Source organism: Rattus rattus, chromosome 1 (assembly GCF_011064425.1).
Source record: "Rattus rattus isolate New Zealand chromosome 1, Rrattus_CSIRO_v1, whole genome shotgun sequence".
Lineage (NCBI taxonomy): Eukaryota > Metazoa > Chordata > Mammalia > Rodentia > Muridae > Rattus > Rattus rattus.
The window spans coordinates 210,829,718-210,846,993 of NC_046154.1; the positions used below are offsets into that span (position 1 = coordinate 210,829,718).

At 47.7% G+C, this 17,276-nt stretch overlaps 1 protein-coding gene across 1 annotated transcript in view; it reads left to right on the forward strand.

Moving 5' to 3' along the window:
• Grhl2 (grainyhead like transcription factor 2) overlaps positions 1 to 17,276 on the forward strand; it is a 122,423-nt gene that overhangs the window by 94,833 nt on the left and 10,314 nt on the right. Inside the window, exons 10-14 of the mRNA XM_032914581.1 lie at positions 4,443 to 4,530; positions 5,547 to 5,686; positions 7,102 to 7,133; positions 12,119 to 12,213; positions 15,635 to 15,720. Coding sequence (XP_032770472.1) covers positions 4,443 to 4,530; positions 5,547 to 5,686; positions 7,102 to 7,133; positions 12,119 to 12,213; positions 15,635 to 15,720 — 441 coding nt within the window. The remainder of the gene's footprint in view (positions 1 to 4,442; positions 4,531 to 5,546; positions 5,687 to 7,101; positions 7,134 to 12,118; positions 12,214 to 15,634; positions 15,721 to 17,276) is intronic.

Consider the following 17,276-nt stretch of genomic DNA (forward strand, 5'->3'; position numbering starts at 1 on the left):
ATCTATCCATCCATCCATCCATCCATCCATCCACCCACCCACCACCCCCCACCCACCCACCCACCCACCCACCTACCTGCCTACCTACCTACCTACCTACCTACCTACCTACCTACCTATCTATATTTGAGAACACTGTAGCCCTCCACAGACTCACCAGAAGAGGGCATCAGATCTTATTACAGATGGTTGTGAAGCCACCTCGGGACCTCTGGAAGAGCAGTCAATGCTCTTAACCACTGAGCCATCTTTCCAGCCCTCTTTCATTCTTTTTAGGTAGATTTCATTCACTTTATTTTCCTTGTATAAAAACTGTGATATGTGGTAGCCACAGCTGGAGCCTGGGTCCTCTGAACAGAACCTCTGGTATGCGCTTTCACAAGATGGTTAATGAATTCCTGATGAGGCAACTTGATGAACAGTGTTCTTCCAGAGGTCCCAGGGGTGAGTGTCTGGAGATGATGGATGGCATCAGAGATGGCCTTGATGAAGTTGCCCAGGGTGGCAGCACAGCCTCTGGCCGATGTGTAGTGGCCATCAATGCTGGCCGTACATAGCAGTTTTCTGGACACAGGAGCAGAAACAATGCTGGTGCCCAGTGGGGTTAGGGGTGAGGTACATCAGAAAAGAATCACAGGGGTCTGTCACCTTGCATGGAGTCTTGTCCCCCTGTAGTCGCTCCTCACAGTGACAATAGAAAGCTGGGCCAAGATGATACACCCTTAGTATTGGCTACATCCTTGGACCAACATCACCATTGAAGGTTCCAATCGCAACCAAAGCCTTGAACCTGGTCCTCATAGCAGCTTCTATGCTGGCATGATCTCCAGAACTTCATCCTTTAGGGGTGCTCCCAGGAGCCCTTAGGGGTGCTCCCAGGAAAAGGTTGATAGACTAGGATTCCTTAATGGACAGAGAGAACTGGTGGAGCTCCTTCAGGAACTTGATCATTGAGTCTTCAACAGGTGGTTCAGCTTGGTGACAGGGATCATCCACTCCTCGCCTTCAGCTTCACCTCCACAAGCCCCACAGACTCTACTACAACCTCAGTACCAAAGACCACTGCGAGTCCTCTGTAGAAGCCTCTGCTGTTTCCCAAGCCTGGATGCTGGGTCTTCTGGGTCTTCCCCCTACATCTGTATCATCCACCATTTGCTGTTTTCCAGAAGAGGAGGATGACACAATTTTTTAAAATTTTTTTTATTGGATATTTTTTATTTATTTACATTTCAAATGTTATCCCCTTTCCTGGTTTCCTGTCCCTAAGCCCTCATTCCCTCCCCCTCCTCCTTCTTCTATGAGGGTGTTTCCTCTCCCTAATCACCCACCCTTTCCACCTCCCTGCCCTGACATTCCCCTACACTGGCAGGACCAAGGGCTTCTCCTCCCATTGGTGTACAAGGCCATCCTCTGCTACACATGCAACTGGAGCCATGGGTCTGTTGGATGGTGGTTTAGTCCCTGGGAGCTCTACATACATAATTCTTCAAACACTTCTACTCTCAGAAATATACAAATAAAAAAAGTACAGATAGGTGAAAATTCTTGGTATCTATCCATCTTTATTAATTCCTTTCTTGTGCTATGATAAAACACTGTGATCACACCAGCTTATGGGCAGAAGAGTTTATTCTGGCTTATGGGCCCAGAGTTTATCATGGCGGAGGAACATGGCAGCCTGAAAGAAGGCATGGGAGTGGGAGTGGGAAGACGAGAGCTGCAGGCACAGTGCAGAGAGAAAAAGCTGGAGGGGGAGAGGGGCTGTAACTCGCCAAGTTCACCCTGGTGATGGGCTCTCTCCCCGAGCATTTCTCATTCAGAGCGCTGCACGATCTTTCTGAGTTGGCCTGTCTGTCTGTCTGTCTGTCACTGTGATGAAGCCCATGACCAAAAGCAGCCTGTGGGAGACCGGGTTTATTAAATTTTATTCTTCCAGGTCATAGTCTGTCACAGAGTGATGCCAGGGCAGGAGCTCAAGGCAGGGACCTGGAGACAGGAGCTGAAGCACTGGCCATGGGGAACACTGCCTACTGGTTTGCTCCCCCTGGCTTGCTCAGCCTGTTTTCTTAAATACCGAGGACCACCTGTCCACGGTGACACCACCGCCCAGGCTGGGCCCCTTCACGTCAATCAAGAGGGTGTTCCACAGGCATTTCCTCAGTTGAACATCTCTCAGATGGCCTTAGCTGTGTCAAGTTGTTCAACAAACAAACAAAACAACAGACAAAACAGGGCAGTATTCAGTCTGGCAAGTCTGTATTTTTACACGACCCTAACACTTAAACATAAAACAAAAGTTGACTGTGCAAAAATAAAAAGGAATTGTGTAACCTTGGGGTGTGTCTCGAGCGAGTTATACTTTGTGGGTAGATAATAAAACCCCACACTTACTTATGTGAAGTACCGAGTCACGCAGAGCGTCCGACGCACGGCTAAGTGCCGGTAAGCACTTAACAATCGACGCTGCCTTTCCCCAGCATTGAATGAGGCACTGCTGAGGTACTTCATGTTTCTCTTTGTTCAGATGCAAAGGCTCCACAAAATTTTAGGGTGTCTTGATGAGTACTGTACAGCAGATGTATCTGTATTTCTGAATGTTGTCCTTGCTGTGGGTTTCCATGACCTGTAAGTGTCAGTGGTGCAGACATTCGTTTGAAAGCACAAGTGTCGTCCGTCTCCTCCCCTCGGGTAGCTGTGCGTGACAGGTGTGCTGTAATTGCCTGTGTCTCATCTGTGTGAAGCAGGGAGCAATGGCCGATTCGTTAAGAGCTCCCTCGAAAGCCATGGTGCTGTTGTTGACAAGTCCCAATTGTGTCCTAGCCTTGTCAGAACTGGGACTCTTCCTGTAAGGGTCAGTGTGACCAAAAAGTGTATCTTGTTCTTTTTAATTCAAACCAAGCCATCTGTATATTCTTGGTGCAAATTACCTGTATATTGGTGCATATCTGTCCATGAGTTTGAATAGATTTAAATCTTTTTCACATATTTGGAATTTGACACTTTATGTGTCAAATGTTTGAAATAATGTTCAGCAATTTTGCCTTTTGACTTCCTTTTCCTTTTCCCCCTTTTCATTTCTTTTCTTTTCTTGACCCAGAGAGGAATGCATTTTATTTTGTCAAATGTGTTCTGTCTGACAGTTTCAGGCCATTTCTGAAGGTTGAAGGTTGCTTTATGCATCCCGTCCCTTAAATGGCCACTTCAGGGGAAAGGGATTGTTAACATGGACCAAGACCTAGGGAAGAAGCTGAGGCTTGGTGTCTCACGAATGTCACCTGTCTAGTGCATTGTGGGTGAATTCTCCTGAAGCCAGGAGAAAGCAAGAGGAAAGCAAGTGCTGGGATGTCTTTGACTGGGGACCAAAAGAGGAAACTAAGTTGACAAATGGTCCAAAAGGAAGGTGAGCCTCAAAGGTGCGGGCGCCCAGACAGCTGATGAGTGGGTGGAGCAGGATTGTAACTGTAGAAAACTATATAAGATGTCGGAGTCGGTGCATGTCTCTTCCGTGTGGTGGGCACCATTTCTGAGCACATAGGAGGATGTCGGCGCTTTCATGTGCTGGGCCGTCTCTCATCTTTGTGTGAGGACGACTTAGAGAAGAATGCATAACCCTATGCAGAGGACAACCTGCACATGGAAAGGCCACTCTCTTAACAGCACTGAGTTATCCAGCGGGTGACACTGAGTTAAGAGAAGTCAGCCTGATCTTTCCTCATGGATTTAAAAATCAAGTTCAGGACACAGGCATGGGACAGGAAGAGGTGATCCGGGCGAGTCGGTGTCACTCCAAGGCGCCCCTGCAGATCTGTCCGTGTTCTCCTGCATTGCAGGGAGGAAGTCGAGGCTTCTTGGATTCCTCTTCCCTTGTTTTATTTCCCATCTTCGTGGTGTGTGAGTGTGTGTGCATGTGTGTTTTCAGGCATGCTCGTGTGTGTGTGTGTGTGTGTGTGTTCGTGTGTATGAGTTTGTGTGTGTGTGAGTGTGTGTGCATGTGTGTTTTCAGGCATGCTCGTGTGTGTGTGTGTATGAGTGTGTGTGTGTGATGTGTGTGTGTGTGTGTGTGTGTGTGTGTGTGAGTGTGTGTGTGAGTGTGTGTGTGTGTGTGTGCGTGTGTGTATGTGTGTGTGTGTATGTGTGTGTGTATGTGTGTGTGTGTAGTGTGTGTGTGTGTGTGTGTGTGTGTATGTGTGTGTGTGTGTGTGTGTGTGTGTGTGTGAGTGTGTGTGTGTGTGTGTGTGCATGTGGGTGTGTGTGAATGTATATGTGTGTGAGTGTGTGTGTGTGCGTGTGTGTGTATGAGTGTGTGTGTGTGTGCATGTGTGTGTGTGTGTGAGTGTGTGTGTGTGTGCATGTGTGTGTATGAGTGTGTGTGTGTGTGTGTGTCAATATTCTTGCATCCTCTGAGAATATACTTTGATTTGTCTCTTTGTTTTCCCTATCAGGGAGCAGAAAGAAAAATCCGGGATGAAGAGAGGAAGCAGAACAGGAAGAAAGGGAAGGGCCAGGCCTCCCAAACCCAGTGCAGCAATTGTGAGTTGCCCCCTCCCCCATACTGACTGTGCTGTTAGGGCACTGCATGTTGTAAATTGCCGTTTCCTCTGCCCCATCCAAAGGGGAGCCGATACTCAGGTGAGGTCAGGTGAAATCTTAATTAGTCAGATAACACTAGAGCCTGAGAGTGGGCAGTGGAAGGGATGGCGGAGCTGAAGGTTTTAGAGAGGAGGGAGAGACAGAGATGAGGAACCTACAGGGGAGGAGGGTGAGCCAGAGCCACGTGGTCCTGGGAGCCATAAATAATTGGGGAATTCTTAGATAGACGATTAAATAACGTAGGGCACGTCTGTCCAATCCAGGTGCGCAGCTCGTATCTGTATCATTTGAGTTTTGAGTTCTTTGTGTGGGCATCTTTGGGGTTGAAGATTTACTGTTATAAATCTGTCTGATAAATTATAAGCCTCTGGACTTACAGGACTAGGTAGGGGATTAGAGCCAGCGGGGCGGATGGTCTGAGAAGATACAAGCGGTTCGGTTCGACAGCAGCTAACCAGTAGCTAACCTCGGGAACCTGGGAAGGCCACGACTCTCGGCTCCCTGTGGGGGAGCCTGAGTGTAGCCGGATGTTTTGTAGATTGTTTTATTATAATTACACACAATTGCAGCCAGCAGGGTCTTTTGAGAAGACAGAAGGAAGCAGGCTGCAGGGGAAGGTACAGATGCCCAAGGCACATGCTCTTTCTTGCAACAGTAGAGATGGGAACATTCATATGGAAAGCAAACAGAAGTCCTCCTCTTAGACTCAGGACTCCAGGGTACCACAGGTCATCAGGAAGCGGAGGAACCTTCGCCCACGTTGAGTGGATTCTCCTAGAATCCCCATGTGCTTTTTGGTTTTTGGGCCTGAGGAAGGACATTTAAAGCACATCACATCCAGGGTGCTGAGAAAGCTTTGAGGGAGAATCATGCACTTAGGCTAAGACCAGGTTGATAGCTGAGCGTCCTCAGGCATGCGTAACCCTGTTCGTGCGGGGGCTTGTGCTTGCATCTAGCCTCTGATGGGAAGATGGCCGCCATACCATTACAGAAGAAGAGTGACATCACGTACTTCAAAACCATGCCCGACCTGCACTCGCAGCCTGTGCTCTTCATACCAGATGTTCACTTTGCAAACCTGCAGAGGACTGGACAGGTAAGACTCCTGCCCTCATGCCCTCCTGACAGAGCAGACCTCAACGCTCCGAGTTTAGCAGCACAGCAGTATCTTTCCATACAAAAAGTAGAGTTTTACAGAAAAGACTGGCTTGGGAGAAAATACTGGCACTCTAAGGCAAAAGTGTGAGCTGTTATTAGAAAATTGTTGGCAACATTGGAGACAGCTCATCACAGTTTTATGTCAAAGCAGACTCTATCAGTTCACATACTGCCACCTAGTGGTGAGAACTAGAACCGTATCAATAATTTCATACATTTGCCCAGTAGAACTGATGATCTTGTCAACAAACGTTTCCTTAATAAACTAATAGTTCTCATTGAATGGGAAAATCGTTTCTCATCTGAAGGAAAAAGAGAGTATTGGATCTTCCTTCAAATACACAAAAACTAAGCCTTGTGGTTAAAATCTACAAATGAAAGGAAGGATTGGAAACCGAGTAAGTGTTCAATAATTATGTAATTACGACCAGCTTAGTTTTGCAAATGATTATGCAGATGCTAAAAGTTTAATGATGAAAGCTATGTATCCACAGGAGAATTAATTATGATGTTGCACAATGAAAACAGAAAGTGAGGTATCTAGTACTCCAGTACTGGCTGGGTGGACCTACCCCTGCTGAGGGCTTCTCACAGGCTAACTGATGACTGGGTCCTTTGTAATGGAAGGTTTACAGAGGTCTGAGATGGGGCAGGTTCATTTCCTCTCCTCTTTAAGGTCTCCTCTCCCATGGGAGAAATGAAAACTGGAGAAGATGTTTTTCAGTGTCAGCCACAGCTGGTTTTAGCCACACTCACTGGGGTTTTAATTTTTCAGTGATGGATTTTCTTTTGACTCCAGAGTTTTTGGGCTAAAAGACTGTTTAGAGAACTAGCAGAGAAGTCCCCTCCCATTCTGAATGCTGGGACTGACTTCAGTCTGAAGGAGAGATCTTGCTAGCTGCTGCTTCTCTTTCTGGAGAATACAGCCAGAGGCTCATGACACATGCTTGAGTGTGTACTTGCGTGTCTGTCTGTCTGTCTGTCTCTCTTTCTCTCTGTATGCATCTCTCTCTCTCTCTCTCTCTCTCTCTCTCTCTGTCTCTCTCTCTGTGTGTGTGTGTGTGTGTTTCTGCCTCCTTTTTAAAAGCTTTCAAGCATGTAGCTGTTTCCTATGGAATGAGGTTGTCTCCATATTTTATAGATAAGAAATAGTTGAGACTAACTGTCCTGCTTCCTGTTACAACTGGGCTAAGGTGCCTTGTCACCCTTGATAGACTGATAGAGCACACAGACGCAGCATTGCTAATCAAATGTATCCTCTTTCTTCTTGAGGGATAGTTTGCCTGTTAAGACAACTCATGCAGATTTCCACATTGTATGCCTTTCCTATGTGTGCCTTTTGTTTCCCCACAGGTCTATTACAACACCGATGATGAGCGAGAAGGGTAAGCCAGCAGCCATTTCCTTCTCAAGCCCCTATGTTTGTGTGGGTAGCAATGGACTGTCTAGCCTGGGGTCACACAGGGGAGGAGTGGGACCTTCCCATGTGCTCATGACTTAGAACTGAGAAAGGAGCTGTAGGGTGACAGCCAGGTAATGACTTTCTCCCTGCCTGCTCTTTCTGTGCCCCTCCCCGGCGCCTCTTTCTATGATCTGCCTTTGAATAAACTCTAAGTTTACAAAGTGGCCCATTTCTTCCAGTGCACTGTTTGCTAAAATCTTTCTGATAATTCTTAACCATTGTTTGAGCCAAACATGAGATCTGGTTGAGACCTCGAGAGCTTTTCCTGCTTTCAATACTGCCCGAGACACAGACAGCTCCTGAAGTAGCCGGCTTTGAGTGGGGCCTAAGTAGGCTGAGAGCATGTTCACTGTCCTGTGGCTTTTAGATAAGAAGTTCTCTCTCACTCTTTCTACGAGTGTCTCTGTATAACAGCGATAGGAGATGTTCTCCATCTTTGCAGAGAGCATATGTCCACCTGTAGATTACGAGGGACAGCTAACGCTTCAATGTGCTTCCTAGTCTAACCCACTTTATGCACTCGAAAGTTTGCAGTTGTGAAAGGGCTGCTTTAAGGCCACCGAGGGGACTCTTTCCTAGGCCTCAGTAGCATCTGTGCCCCTCTATTGAGCCATAGGTGTTGAGCTGCCATCTGCTTGAGAGTTACCAGTGACAGAGTGACAGAGTGACAGAGTGACAGAGTGCCCTCTGCGTGAGGAAGCTCTTCCGTCTCATTGTTTCTAAGAGCTGCACAGTTCGGCTGTTAGAATTTCAAGGCAGGAAAACTGTACTTTGGCTCATGGTTTTGAACAGTCGTTGGCTCCATTACTTTTAGGAAAGTAGAACATGGAAGCCACCAGGGACCCATGTCAACATTGTTCCCTTCTGTGACCTAAAGACAAGTTAGCTCGAGATTGCCCTTTGCTATGTCATTTTGGGTTTCAGCCCCTTTGATGACACTGACTTGTTTAGTGTGGTCTTTTTTGGTTAATTCTTTTTTGGGACCCCCCCACACACACACAATACACACTCAAAAGCTGTCTAGGACTTCTTTGGTGACACAGCAGCAGACTTGCATGGTTACACAGGAATCTGAAAAACCTAAATATTGTTGGGACCTTCTCAGACAAAAGCTTCCACCTTCCATCTCAAAGGAATTAATCAACAATTCTGCTATGGCCGAAACTTGTCGGGGACTGAACCTCTAAAACTACTTGTAAATTCTCTAAGTATTGATTACAAAATCAAGCATAGTGGTTCATGCCTGACATCCCAGAAATCAAGGAATTCAGGCAGGAGAATCAAAAGTTTGAGGCCAGCCTAGTCTGTCTACACAGTAAAAACTCCCCTCTCAGTGCCAAAAACAATTAGTTTATTCTTTTTATCTTTCTTTTAAAATAGAAATAATTAAATTATAGTGGTCAAACAGAAATGATGCGACATATAAATTCTATCTTTAAATCACATATTTTATAAGAGACAGCATGGCGTCGTGGGAAGGATGTTGGCTTTGGGCTCAGGAAGCCCAGTCTGGACTGCCCTGTATCCACACGAGACCTCATGCCAGCCTCTGGGTCCCTGGCCTCAGTGTTTGGTCTATACTGAGGATGCTGTAGCTGGCTGTCCTACAGATCTCTTACAGTCTTCAGTGCTTAGCATTTCTCCTCACAGTGCGCCTGAGGTAAAGCTCCTGGGAAGCCTCAGGAGAGTGTGAAGAACCTGGACTGGCCCAGTGTCTCATCTCAACCTGTCCTTTGCAAGCTGACTAAGGCCAAGTGGCCAGTGACCTACCTGCCACTCACTGGCCGAGTCTCTCTGTCAGAGTCGCCTGTGTTGTTGTGTGGTGATCTATTCCAAGACCCATGTCACATACTTTCATACATCTTCTGCTTGAGCAATGGGGGCAATTGTGGTGCCTCCGTTAATACATGGTGGGACTTGGCTATTGCTATATGTGAAAGTAACAGCACTCCCTGGGTCAGAGCACTCCCCGGGCACCTGGATAACAGCACTCCCCGGGTACCTGGGTACTCAGTGCTTTCCCATGCATTGTGTTCATGATTTCTCCCAGCCTCATCTCATCTCGTGAGTGATCCTGGCAGAGCAGACAGATCGCTGAGCTCCGAGGACACCGTGTGTGCTGGCCTAGCCCTGAGGAGATGCCATCCTCAGTGGCATTGTCACATCGGGCACAAGCTTTGCACCCCTGTGATTTTGACTCAGCTCCGTATTCCACCACATGTGGTGCTAAGGCTGGTAAACACACCGGCGGTGCGCCCAAGTGTTTGGCTTTCTTCTCTGTTATCTCTTAGTAAGTCCCGGGTGCCTCTGGAGCCCTTAGCCTCAGTCTCGCTTCAGACCTAACACTTAGCAATACTTTTCCAATGAGTCCTAATGTCGTTTGCTGATATCAAGGGTCTTGTTTATCTTGTGATCCATCCCACAAGCCCACGGCTGAATATGCCTCGGGTCATGGGTTTTTCTACCTGATGGCCTGTGGAATGGAGACGAGGCCAGAGAGAGCAGTAGTCCACTGCTCACTGGTCTTTTGGAAAGTGTCAGACAGTATCACTGGCCTGGGCACCAGAAACCTGCAACCTGCTCTCTTTTTATTAGAGAATGGGCAAGTCATAATACCTTAATTTTTTTTCTTTTTTTGAAAAAGATAAATGAAACCTTTGAATTCAGAACACATAAAACTTACTGACTCCTACTGGGCTTATAGATTGGAAAGTGAGAGAGGCGTATATGGTCTCCCTGGAGAATATATCTGAGATACTGATTTAATGACAAAGTCTCCTGTGGCTTGGAATAAGGTATTCTCAAAAGGTAACTGAGCTGGAGAAAATCTAAGTGAATCTTGCTTGGTGAAGGCATTTGACTCACACAGCGTGAGACGGTGACTGGTGGCGTTTCAGGCTACCTACCAATTATTAGCTGAATGGCGCCTGGCTACTGTGTGGATGGATCTCTTTTTATCTCCTAGTTCTAAGTTCACGGTCACTCCAGTTCCCAGATGAGACAGAGAACCAGGACCTGCTGTTACCAGAAAGCAGAAGGCAGGACAGAGGGAGCGGTGCCCGAAGTTCATTGCTGCCTTCAGATGGGACTGGAGTTTAGATTTTTTCCTTAGCTGTTTTCATTGCTTGACAGAGATAGACTTCACCCCCTGCCTTACCAGCGTCTCAGATTGCTTGGGTAACTCTACCGTGAGGCGGTTACCCCACAGGCGGCACAAGTGAATAGTCTTCCCGTTAGCTGAATACCCTGTGTAGGCCGACAACACACTTGAGTTGAGCCTTCTGTCATTGTGGACATCAGGGCTAAGGTTGTTCCTGTTCGGCTGGCTCAGGAGACTCAGGTGAGCAAGGCAGTGGGATGTGCTCTGAAGCCTGGCCTAGTACTGAGGAACTTGATCGGCTGAGGCCCCCTTTGGAGGTAAATTAAGCACCATCGGTTTAGTGATGTAAGCTACTAGCATGACTAGAAATGTTTCTGGACTGGACCGCAGGTAGCGTGTCCTGTGCTTTTATAACCTGGATTTCTGCTAACCTGACTTGGGGTGTGATGAGTAACTCTCTGACAGAAAGTCCACTCATGGGTTTTGTGCTACTGCAAGACTGGGGTTAATACTGTCTATCTCCCATGGGAGACCATGCATTAATTGAACTGTTTGCTCTGGGTGGATAATCTAGTCTTTCCCTTAAGCCTCTCCAGCCCTCCATCATCGTCATCGCCTTAGTCTAGCACCTACATGCTGCCTACCTTGAATCTCCAACACTCGTTGAGTTCTTGAGAGCCTCTTTTACCTTTTAAAATTTTACATTTTTATTATTTTAAATTACACGCATGTGTTGCCTATGGGTGTGTACACATGCGTGCGGGTGTTCATGGAGCTGGAGTTAAAGAACGCTGAGTCACCTGACACGGGCATGAGGAGCTTAAGTCCAGTTCTGCAAGTGCAGTGCAGTCTTTCCTGCTGAGCCACCTCTCCAGCCTCCTTTTAAATTTTATTAAGTTAATTAATTTTGTTTGACACATAGTGTTTGTACTTATTTATAGAGCATGGAATGATCATTTGACAGTGTACATAGTGTGTAATGATCAACTTGGTGTAATTAATATTTCCAGCTCCTCAAATATTGTTGTTTCTGTGTCAACAGCCTCCTTTTAAAGATAAGGAGCGAGGACCCATGGAAGTTGAGAAACATGTCCAGATCCGTATAGTAATAAACTATAAAACAGGGACTTTAAGTCAGTTGAGGTAGTCTGTCCCCCCTAAGTCCTGTCCTAACAACTCTGCTCAGTGATCTGCCAGACACTGCTTCCTGGGCCAGACAATCCCCAGAGGAAGTTCCATTTTCCACAGACCTGGGTCTACATGCCTGAGATTAAGAATAGAAAATCTTCACTTCTCTGACTTCTCTTCAATTTCTCTTCCTCTCAAACACCTCCTTCCCCCCTTTCATGGCATGTCTGGAACAAACAGGGACTTTGCAAGCAAATGCAGAACTGACAGAATGGACCCCACAGACAATGCTCCGGGCTCAACGTCACCATCTTCCAGCCAGGAGTGCTGGAGTCCTCTGTGGCAAGAGGACAGGACAGGAGGTTGGGTTGAACATCCACTGTGGCAGTTAGAAACGGGAGAACTGTAGGAAATCAGGACAGTCCCCAACAGAGGTCTGTGTCACCTGCTGTGTCCTAGTGGGCCCTCAGGAGCACACAGGACAGCCAGCCTCAGAGCATGTGCAGGGGCTGCTGTGACTTGGGTGCCACGTGGCCACTGTAGCAATACCAGCGTTTCTGTGGCCCTGATCTTCTGAACAGAGAAGGGAGGCTTTCTCACCTCTGTGCAGGCACTCTCTAGCTGAGAACTCCCCTCACTGTGACTCTCTGTATTTAATCATTTCTGCTTCTCTTCTCCAGCAGCAGTGTCCTCGTTAAACGGATGTTCAGGCCCATGGAAGAGGAATTTGGTCCAACACCGTCCAAGCAGATTAAAGAAGAAAATGTAAAGCGAGGTATCTCTCCATTCTGATGTAGCACTGACAGGACTTAGGGCAGGCTGGGAGAGTATCTTGTCAAGAACTTATTCCCTGTGACAGAATCATTGCTAACCCTGGTGGGCTTTTCCTCACATTGGAGGCCACAGGCTTTCTGTTGCCTTGGGGGAATGGTTTGTATTGTATTGTATTGTATTGTATTGTATTGTATTGTATTGTATTGTATTGTATTGTATTGTATTGTATAATGGTATATCTCATTCAGCACAGTTCAGAGAGACTGGCTGTCTATGTGGCTGTGCTGGCTCCATGAGCCAGTGATTGGGAATTATTCCATAGACAGAAACATTGACAACAGGTTCGGCCCACCCATGTGTGATGAAGGCTCCCAGCTTGATTGACAACAGGTTCGGCCCACCCATGTGTGATGGAGGCTCCCAGCTTGATTGACAACAGGTTCGACCCACCCATGTGTGATGGAAGATCCCAGCTTGATTGACAACAGGTTGGGCCTGCCCATTTGTGATGGAGGATCCCAGCTTGCTGTCATGAATTTTAACCTCCAATCTGTTTCCTCTCTGACTTTACTTAGGGTTAGGGCAGAGTCACAGGGAAACCAATCATCACACTGGTGACTGGTGTGCAATTGTACCTCACCTTCAAACTTATAGGCTGGGAGCCAGTCCAACTACTTTTCAGAGCTGGTGAAACTGGCATCAACATTGCCACCTGAAACTGTCTTGGGCCGTAATTAAAACTTAAGGTTTCTGAACCTTCAACGACAGAGGGCATGGTGACCTACAAGCAGTAAGAAAATCGCCACTTCCCCTCCCCTCGAGAGGTTCTCTTTGGAGAAGGATGGAGAAGTTACTGGGCCCTTGCTTGGCACTCTGAGTCTGATCTGGGCTCCAGGGTCAGTGAGCTCCTACTGCTCATCTGTCAGTTTCCTGCCGTCATTACTGGCTGTTTTTCCTGTGCGGCCACTTTTCAGGGTGACTGGGTTACAATCAGTTTGGGTCTCCGCAAGAGGCCGCCTGCCTTTGGCTAGAGCCTGGGGTGTTTGGTGGCTGTTTCTGCTGCTGTTGGCAGGATGATATTACCGTTGCCACACCACAGAACAGAGCTAATGAAAACTGACTCTCTGGGCAAGCCCTCTAAGTGTGTGAAGCCCAGCACGCCCTCCCGGATAGCTGTCAGTAGGCCCAGCTGGAACTGCCTGCCTCTCCCCCCACCCCCACTCCCACCCCCTACCAAAAACAAAACAACAACAACAACAACAACAACAATAAACAGACTTGAGCACTTTCCAGCCATCTCCGAGCAACATCCAAGACAAGGGCTTGGACAGGGGCTCTTGTGGGTAGAGGCTCATTTTAACAGAAAGTAATAGCAGGTTTCCCAAGGGTCAGATCTCATGGAAGTTGCTTTCTCCACTCTTTGTTGTTGAGAACTTCCAGAAGAAATTACGGAATTTCCAGCAAATAATAGCCATCAGCTCCTCTTGAATTTAATTTTCCTTATCTGGATGTGACTGTGGTCTGCATCCTATCTTTTTCTGTGCATTGCTCACATCCGCTCCGTTTATGACAGCCTTTGGGTTACTGGGTGGTTTTAACTGATGTGCAGGCTATGCAGTATTGCTTCAAGGGACGACGTTTGTAAGCTTTTGCCGATGTGGTCAGTCTACATGTTTAATTGGCACTTCATGTTTATATTTGATAAAAAAAAAAAAAAGTGTGTAGTACCCAGGTCTTTCTGCCTCCCTCCTCCCTGCTCCCTCCTCCCTGCTCCCTCCTCCCTGCTCCCTCCCAGGTCCCTCCTCCCCGCTCCCTCCTCCCTCTCCTCCCTTCCCCACATTCTAACTGAACCTACACTGGCACAGAAGACGACACTGGGTAGAATCCCTGTCAGTGTGGCCTTTATAAGCACAGATTTAAGAAAGCCTTTGTGAAGGAGGTGGGGAGGGGGAGGGGTGTCAGTTTGGGTTTAGCTGGTTTCATTTTCCAGTTCTGCTTTTGTTTCTGCTGTCGGTGTGGTAGCTGCGTTAACAGCAGGACTATTGTTGAGACCTAGGCTCATCGGTGTTTTTGGATTTTTTTGTGTGTTTTTGTTGTTGTTGTTGTTGTTGTTCTGGGCAGTTTTCCTTAGTGTGGAGAGATGAGGGGTTTCAGGTTTTTCTTCTCTTGGAAGGGAAGTAACGCTGCTGCTACCGGACAGAAAGAGTAGTTCTCCCTCTGGGGCTGTAGGATTGTACCTGAGTAATGGTGGCCATCACTGGGTGCTGACCTCCCAGCGATTGCACAGGTCACGGTGATCAGGAGAAGCGGTGCCAAGGGTGGCCATGTCTGTGGGGCCCAGCAGGCATATCTGTGCCTCCCTGAGGTCGTTTATATCGCTCAGGATCTGTGGCCTCTGTCCATCCCGTCTCAGGCTGTATATTCCCCAATTCAGACCTTTTACAGAGAAAGGAATGTAAAATTCGTGGCCTAGCTTGAAGGCTCAGTAACCGCAACTACTTCCTGGCGGCTTCTGCAGGTTGAAGACCGGGTTCTTATCTGTGTGCTGGGCCTAGACCAAGCCTACCACACGGACCTTATTTCACAGAACTGGCAGGCAACCCTATGTGGTAGTTGGTAGTATCTGTCTCACAGATGGTCCAGGCATGGAGAAATTAAATCATTAGGACCACAGTAGAGGCTGAGCTGGACTCACACTCAGATCTGTGATTCTCTACTCCCTGGACCGTCCCAGGAGGTACCCCATTGACCTTCCAGGCCCGTGCACCCGAGGTTGTCTGCCAGCCTCATCCTTCTGGTGACTTTCCTCTCTAGACAGCCACTCCTGTGGTCTCACAACTCAGAGAACCTTGAGCTCCCACTTATGAGCACTCTTCCTCACCACACAGTGGCAGGGCCTGGCTGAAAAGCATTGTCTCTTGCTTTCCCTTCATTACGTTCTCAAGCCTGCCTGCGGGCCTGCCTCTCCCAGTGGACCACAAACCTCCCTAAAGGCAGAGCTAGGGTTAACTAGCTCTCTGTTGCAAGCTCAGCTCTTGGTATATACAGCCTGTGGTACCTAGGAAGGAGCCTTCAGTGGTATTCACCGAATGAGCAGATATGCAAAGAGTGGTCATAAGGAAACTGTGTGCCCACCCTGCACGAATCAAGTATGGATACAGGCATGAGAGCATTTATATCCCAGTAGTCATCAGCCTGTTAGCTTAGCAGGTGGTGTTAGCCTGACGTCCCACGTGACAGGAAGCAGAGAGTAGGTGGTGTCAGCCTGACGGCCCACGTGACAGGAAGCAGAGAGCAGGTGGTGTCAGCCTGACGGCCCACGTGACAGGAAGCAGAGAGCAGGTGGTGTCAGTCTGACAGCCCACGTGACAGGAAGCAGTCCCAAAGCCTCGGCTTACTCTAGTCTTTCCCTTGTCTTGCAGTGCTTTTATACGTGAGGAAGGAGAACGATGACGTGTTCGATGCTCTGATGCTGAAATCACCCACAGTGAAGGGCCTGATGGAAGCGGTAAGCCACAAGCCCCCTGTAGACTCCAGGAGCCCTGTCCCGTTCACCCGGGCAGAACTTATTTAGTACAACGCAGCTACCAGGGTGGTTCCCGAATGAACCTTTGAAAGAAAGTGAAGAGTTGAGATGATTGGGTCTTACAGCCTTGTAGCTTGGTTTCAGAGTAATCGTCCCAGTCAGATGCTATGGAGGAAGGGTAACATGGGACTTTTATTTAACTGTTTGCTCAAAGCCAGACTAGGTGCACATGGCTTCCAAATATACACAAACCAAAAACTATAAAACCAATATGCCATGGTAGCATATTCCAGCGCGAAGAAGACATGATAAGGGGGAAAATGTGTGCAGAACTCCGGTGGCCGGAATTGATTCTCCTCATCACTGACCTAGAGCCGGGTTGGTAGCACAACCACGTGGAAACTGTTAATCACACTCTCTTGACCCAGCTTCAAGCGTGCCACGGATATGAGCTATGTTCTCACGCTCACCTCGGGTATGGCTGTGTAGTAGAACATAGAGTTTTAAAGTGATGGAGACACCAGCAGTGCCTCTTGCCTTTCTTGGTGGACAGCTAGGCTGAGACAGGTTCTGATGGGACATTTGGGCTTATGGCCAAACACTGCATCTGAGGGAGTGGCGCACACCATGTACTCGCCTGCCAATCACTTTCATCTGAACTTTTCGTTGGCTCCCATCCGAGGTAGAATGCATTACAAACCAGTACTTCATTCTTTCTTTTTTTTTTTTTTTTTTTTTTGGTTCTTTTTTTTTTGAGTTGGGGATCAACCCAGGGCCTTAGGCAAACCTCTACCACTGAGCTAAATCCCCAACCCCACTTCATTCTTTCTTAACAGCCAACAGAGTAGCCGTTCGTGGTGTGGACACAACGTTGGTTTTTTTCACTTACTCAACTCACAGACCACTGTGTTTTTTTCTTCGCTGGTGCTGTTGAGAATGCGCTGCCATGGGGTTAGGGATTTAGCTCAGTGGTAGGCCCTGGGTTCGGTCCCCAGCTCCGAAAAAAAAGAAAAAAAAAAGAAAAAGAGAGAATGCGCTGCCATGAACATCCAGGGGCTGTTTTTTGTTTGGGTATCTGTTTCCAGTTCTTTGAGAGTATCTACAGAGTAAAATCGGCCAGGAAGTGTATCAATAATACCCAGCATCAGTGACTTTATGGAAAGGGAAAGCAGGCGAGTGGTTGCTGTGGTCTGTGGAGCATGAGGTAGAACTTGCTTCTCCTGCAGGATTGATGGGGGTGCTTTAGAACCCGAGTGAACAGCACTGTGAATGTGTTATGGCTGTCTGTCTGCAGCTCCTCCTGATAACCATGAGAATGTGGCTACCGTGGGTTTCATGCTGCCCCTGAGTTGGTGTTTCAGTCCCCAGGTCCTTCTGATCAGAGCAGCAATGTCACCCTCCAGAGAGCACAGAGAGGGGGGCTTGGCAGCTTCTTGTCTATCACGATTTGTGGGGGAGCATTGATTTCTGTTCTACACAAGCCAGAAACAAACCCAGAAGAATATGGAATATCACTCCTAATGAAACATTATTTTCCT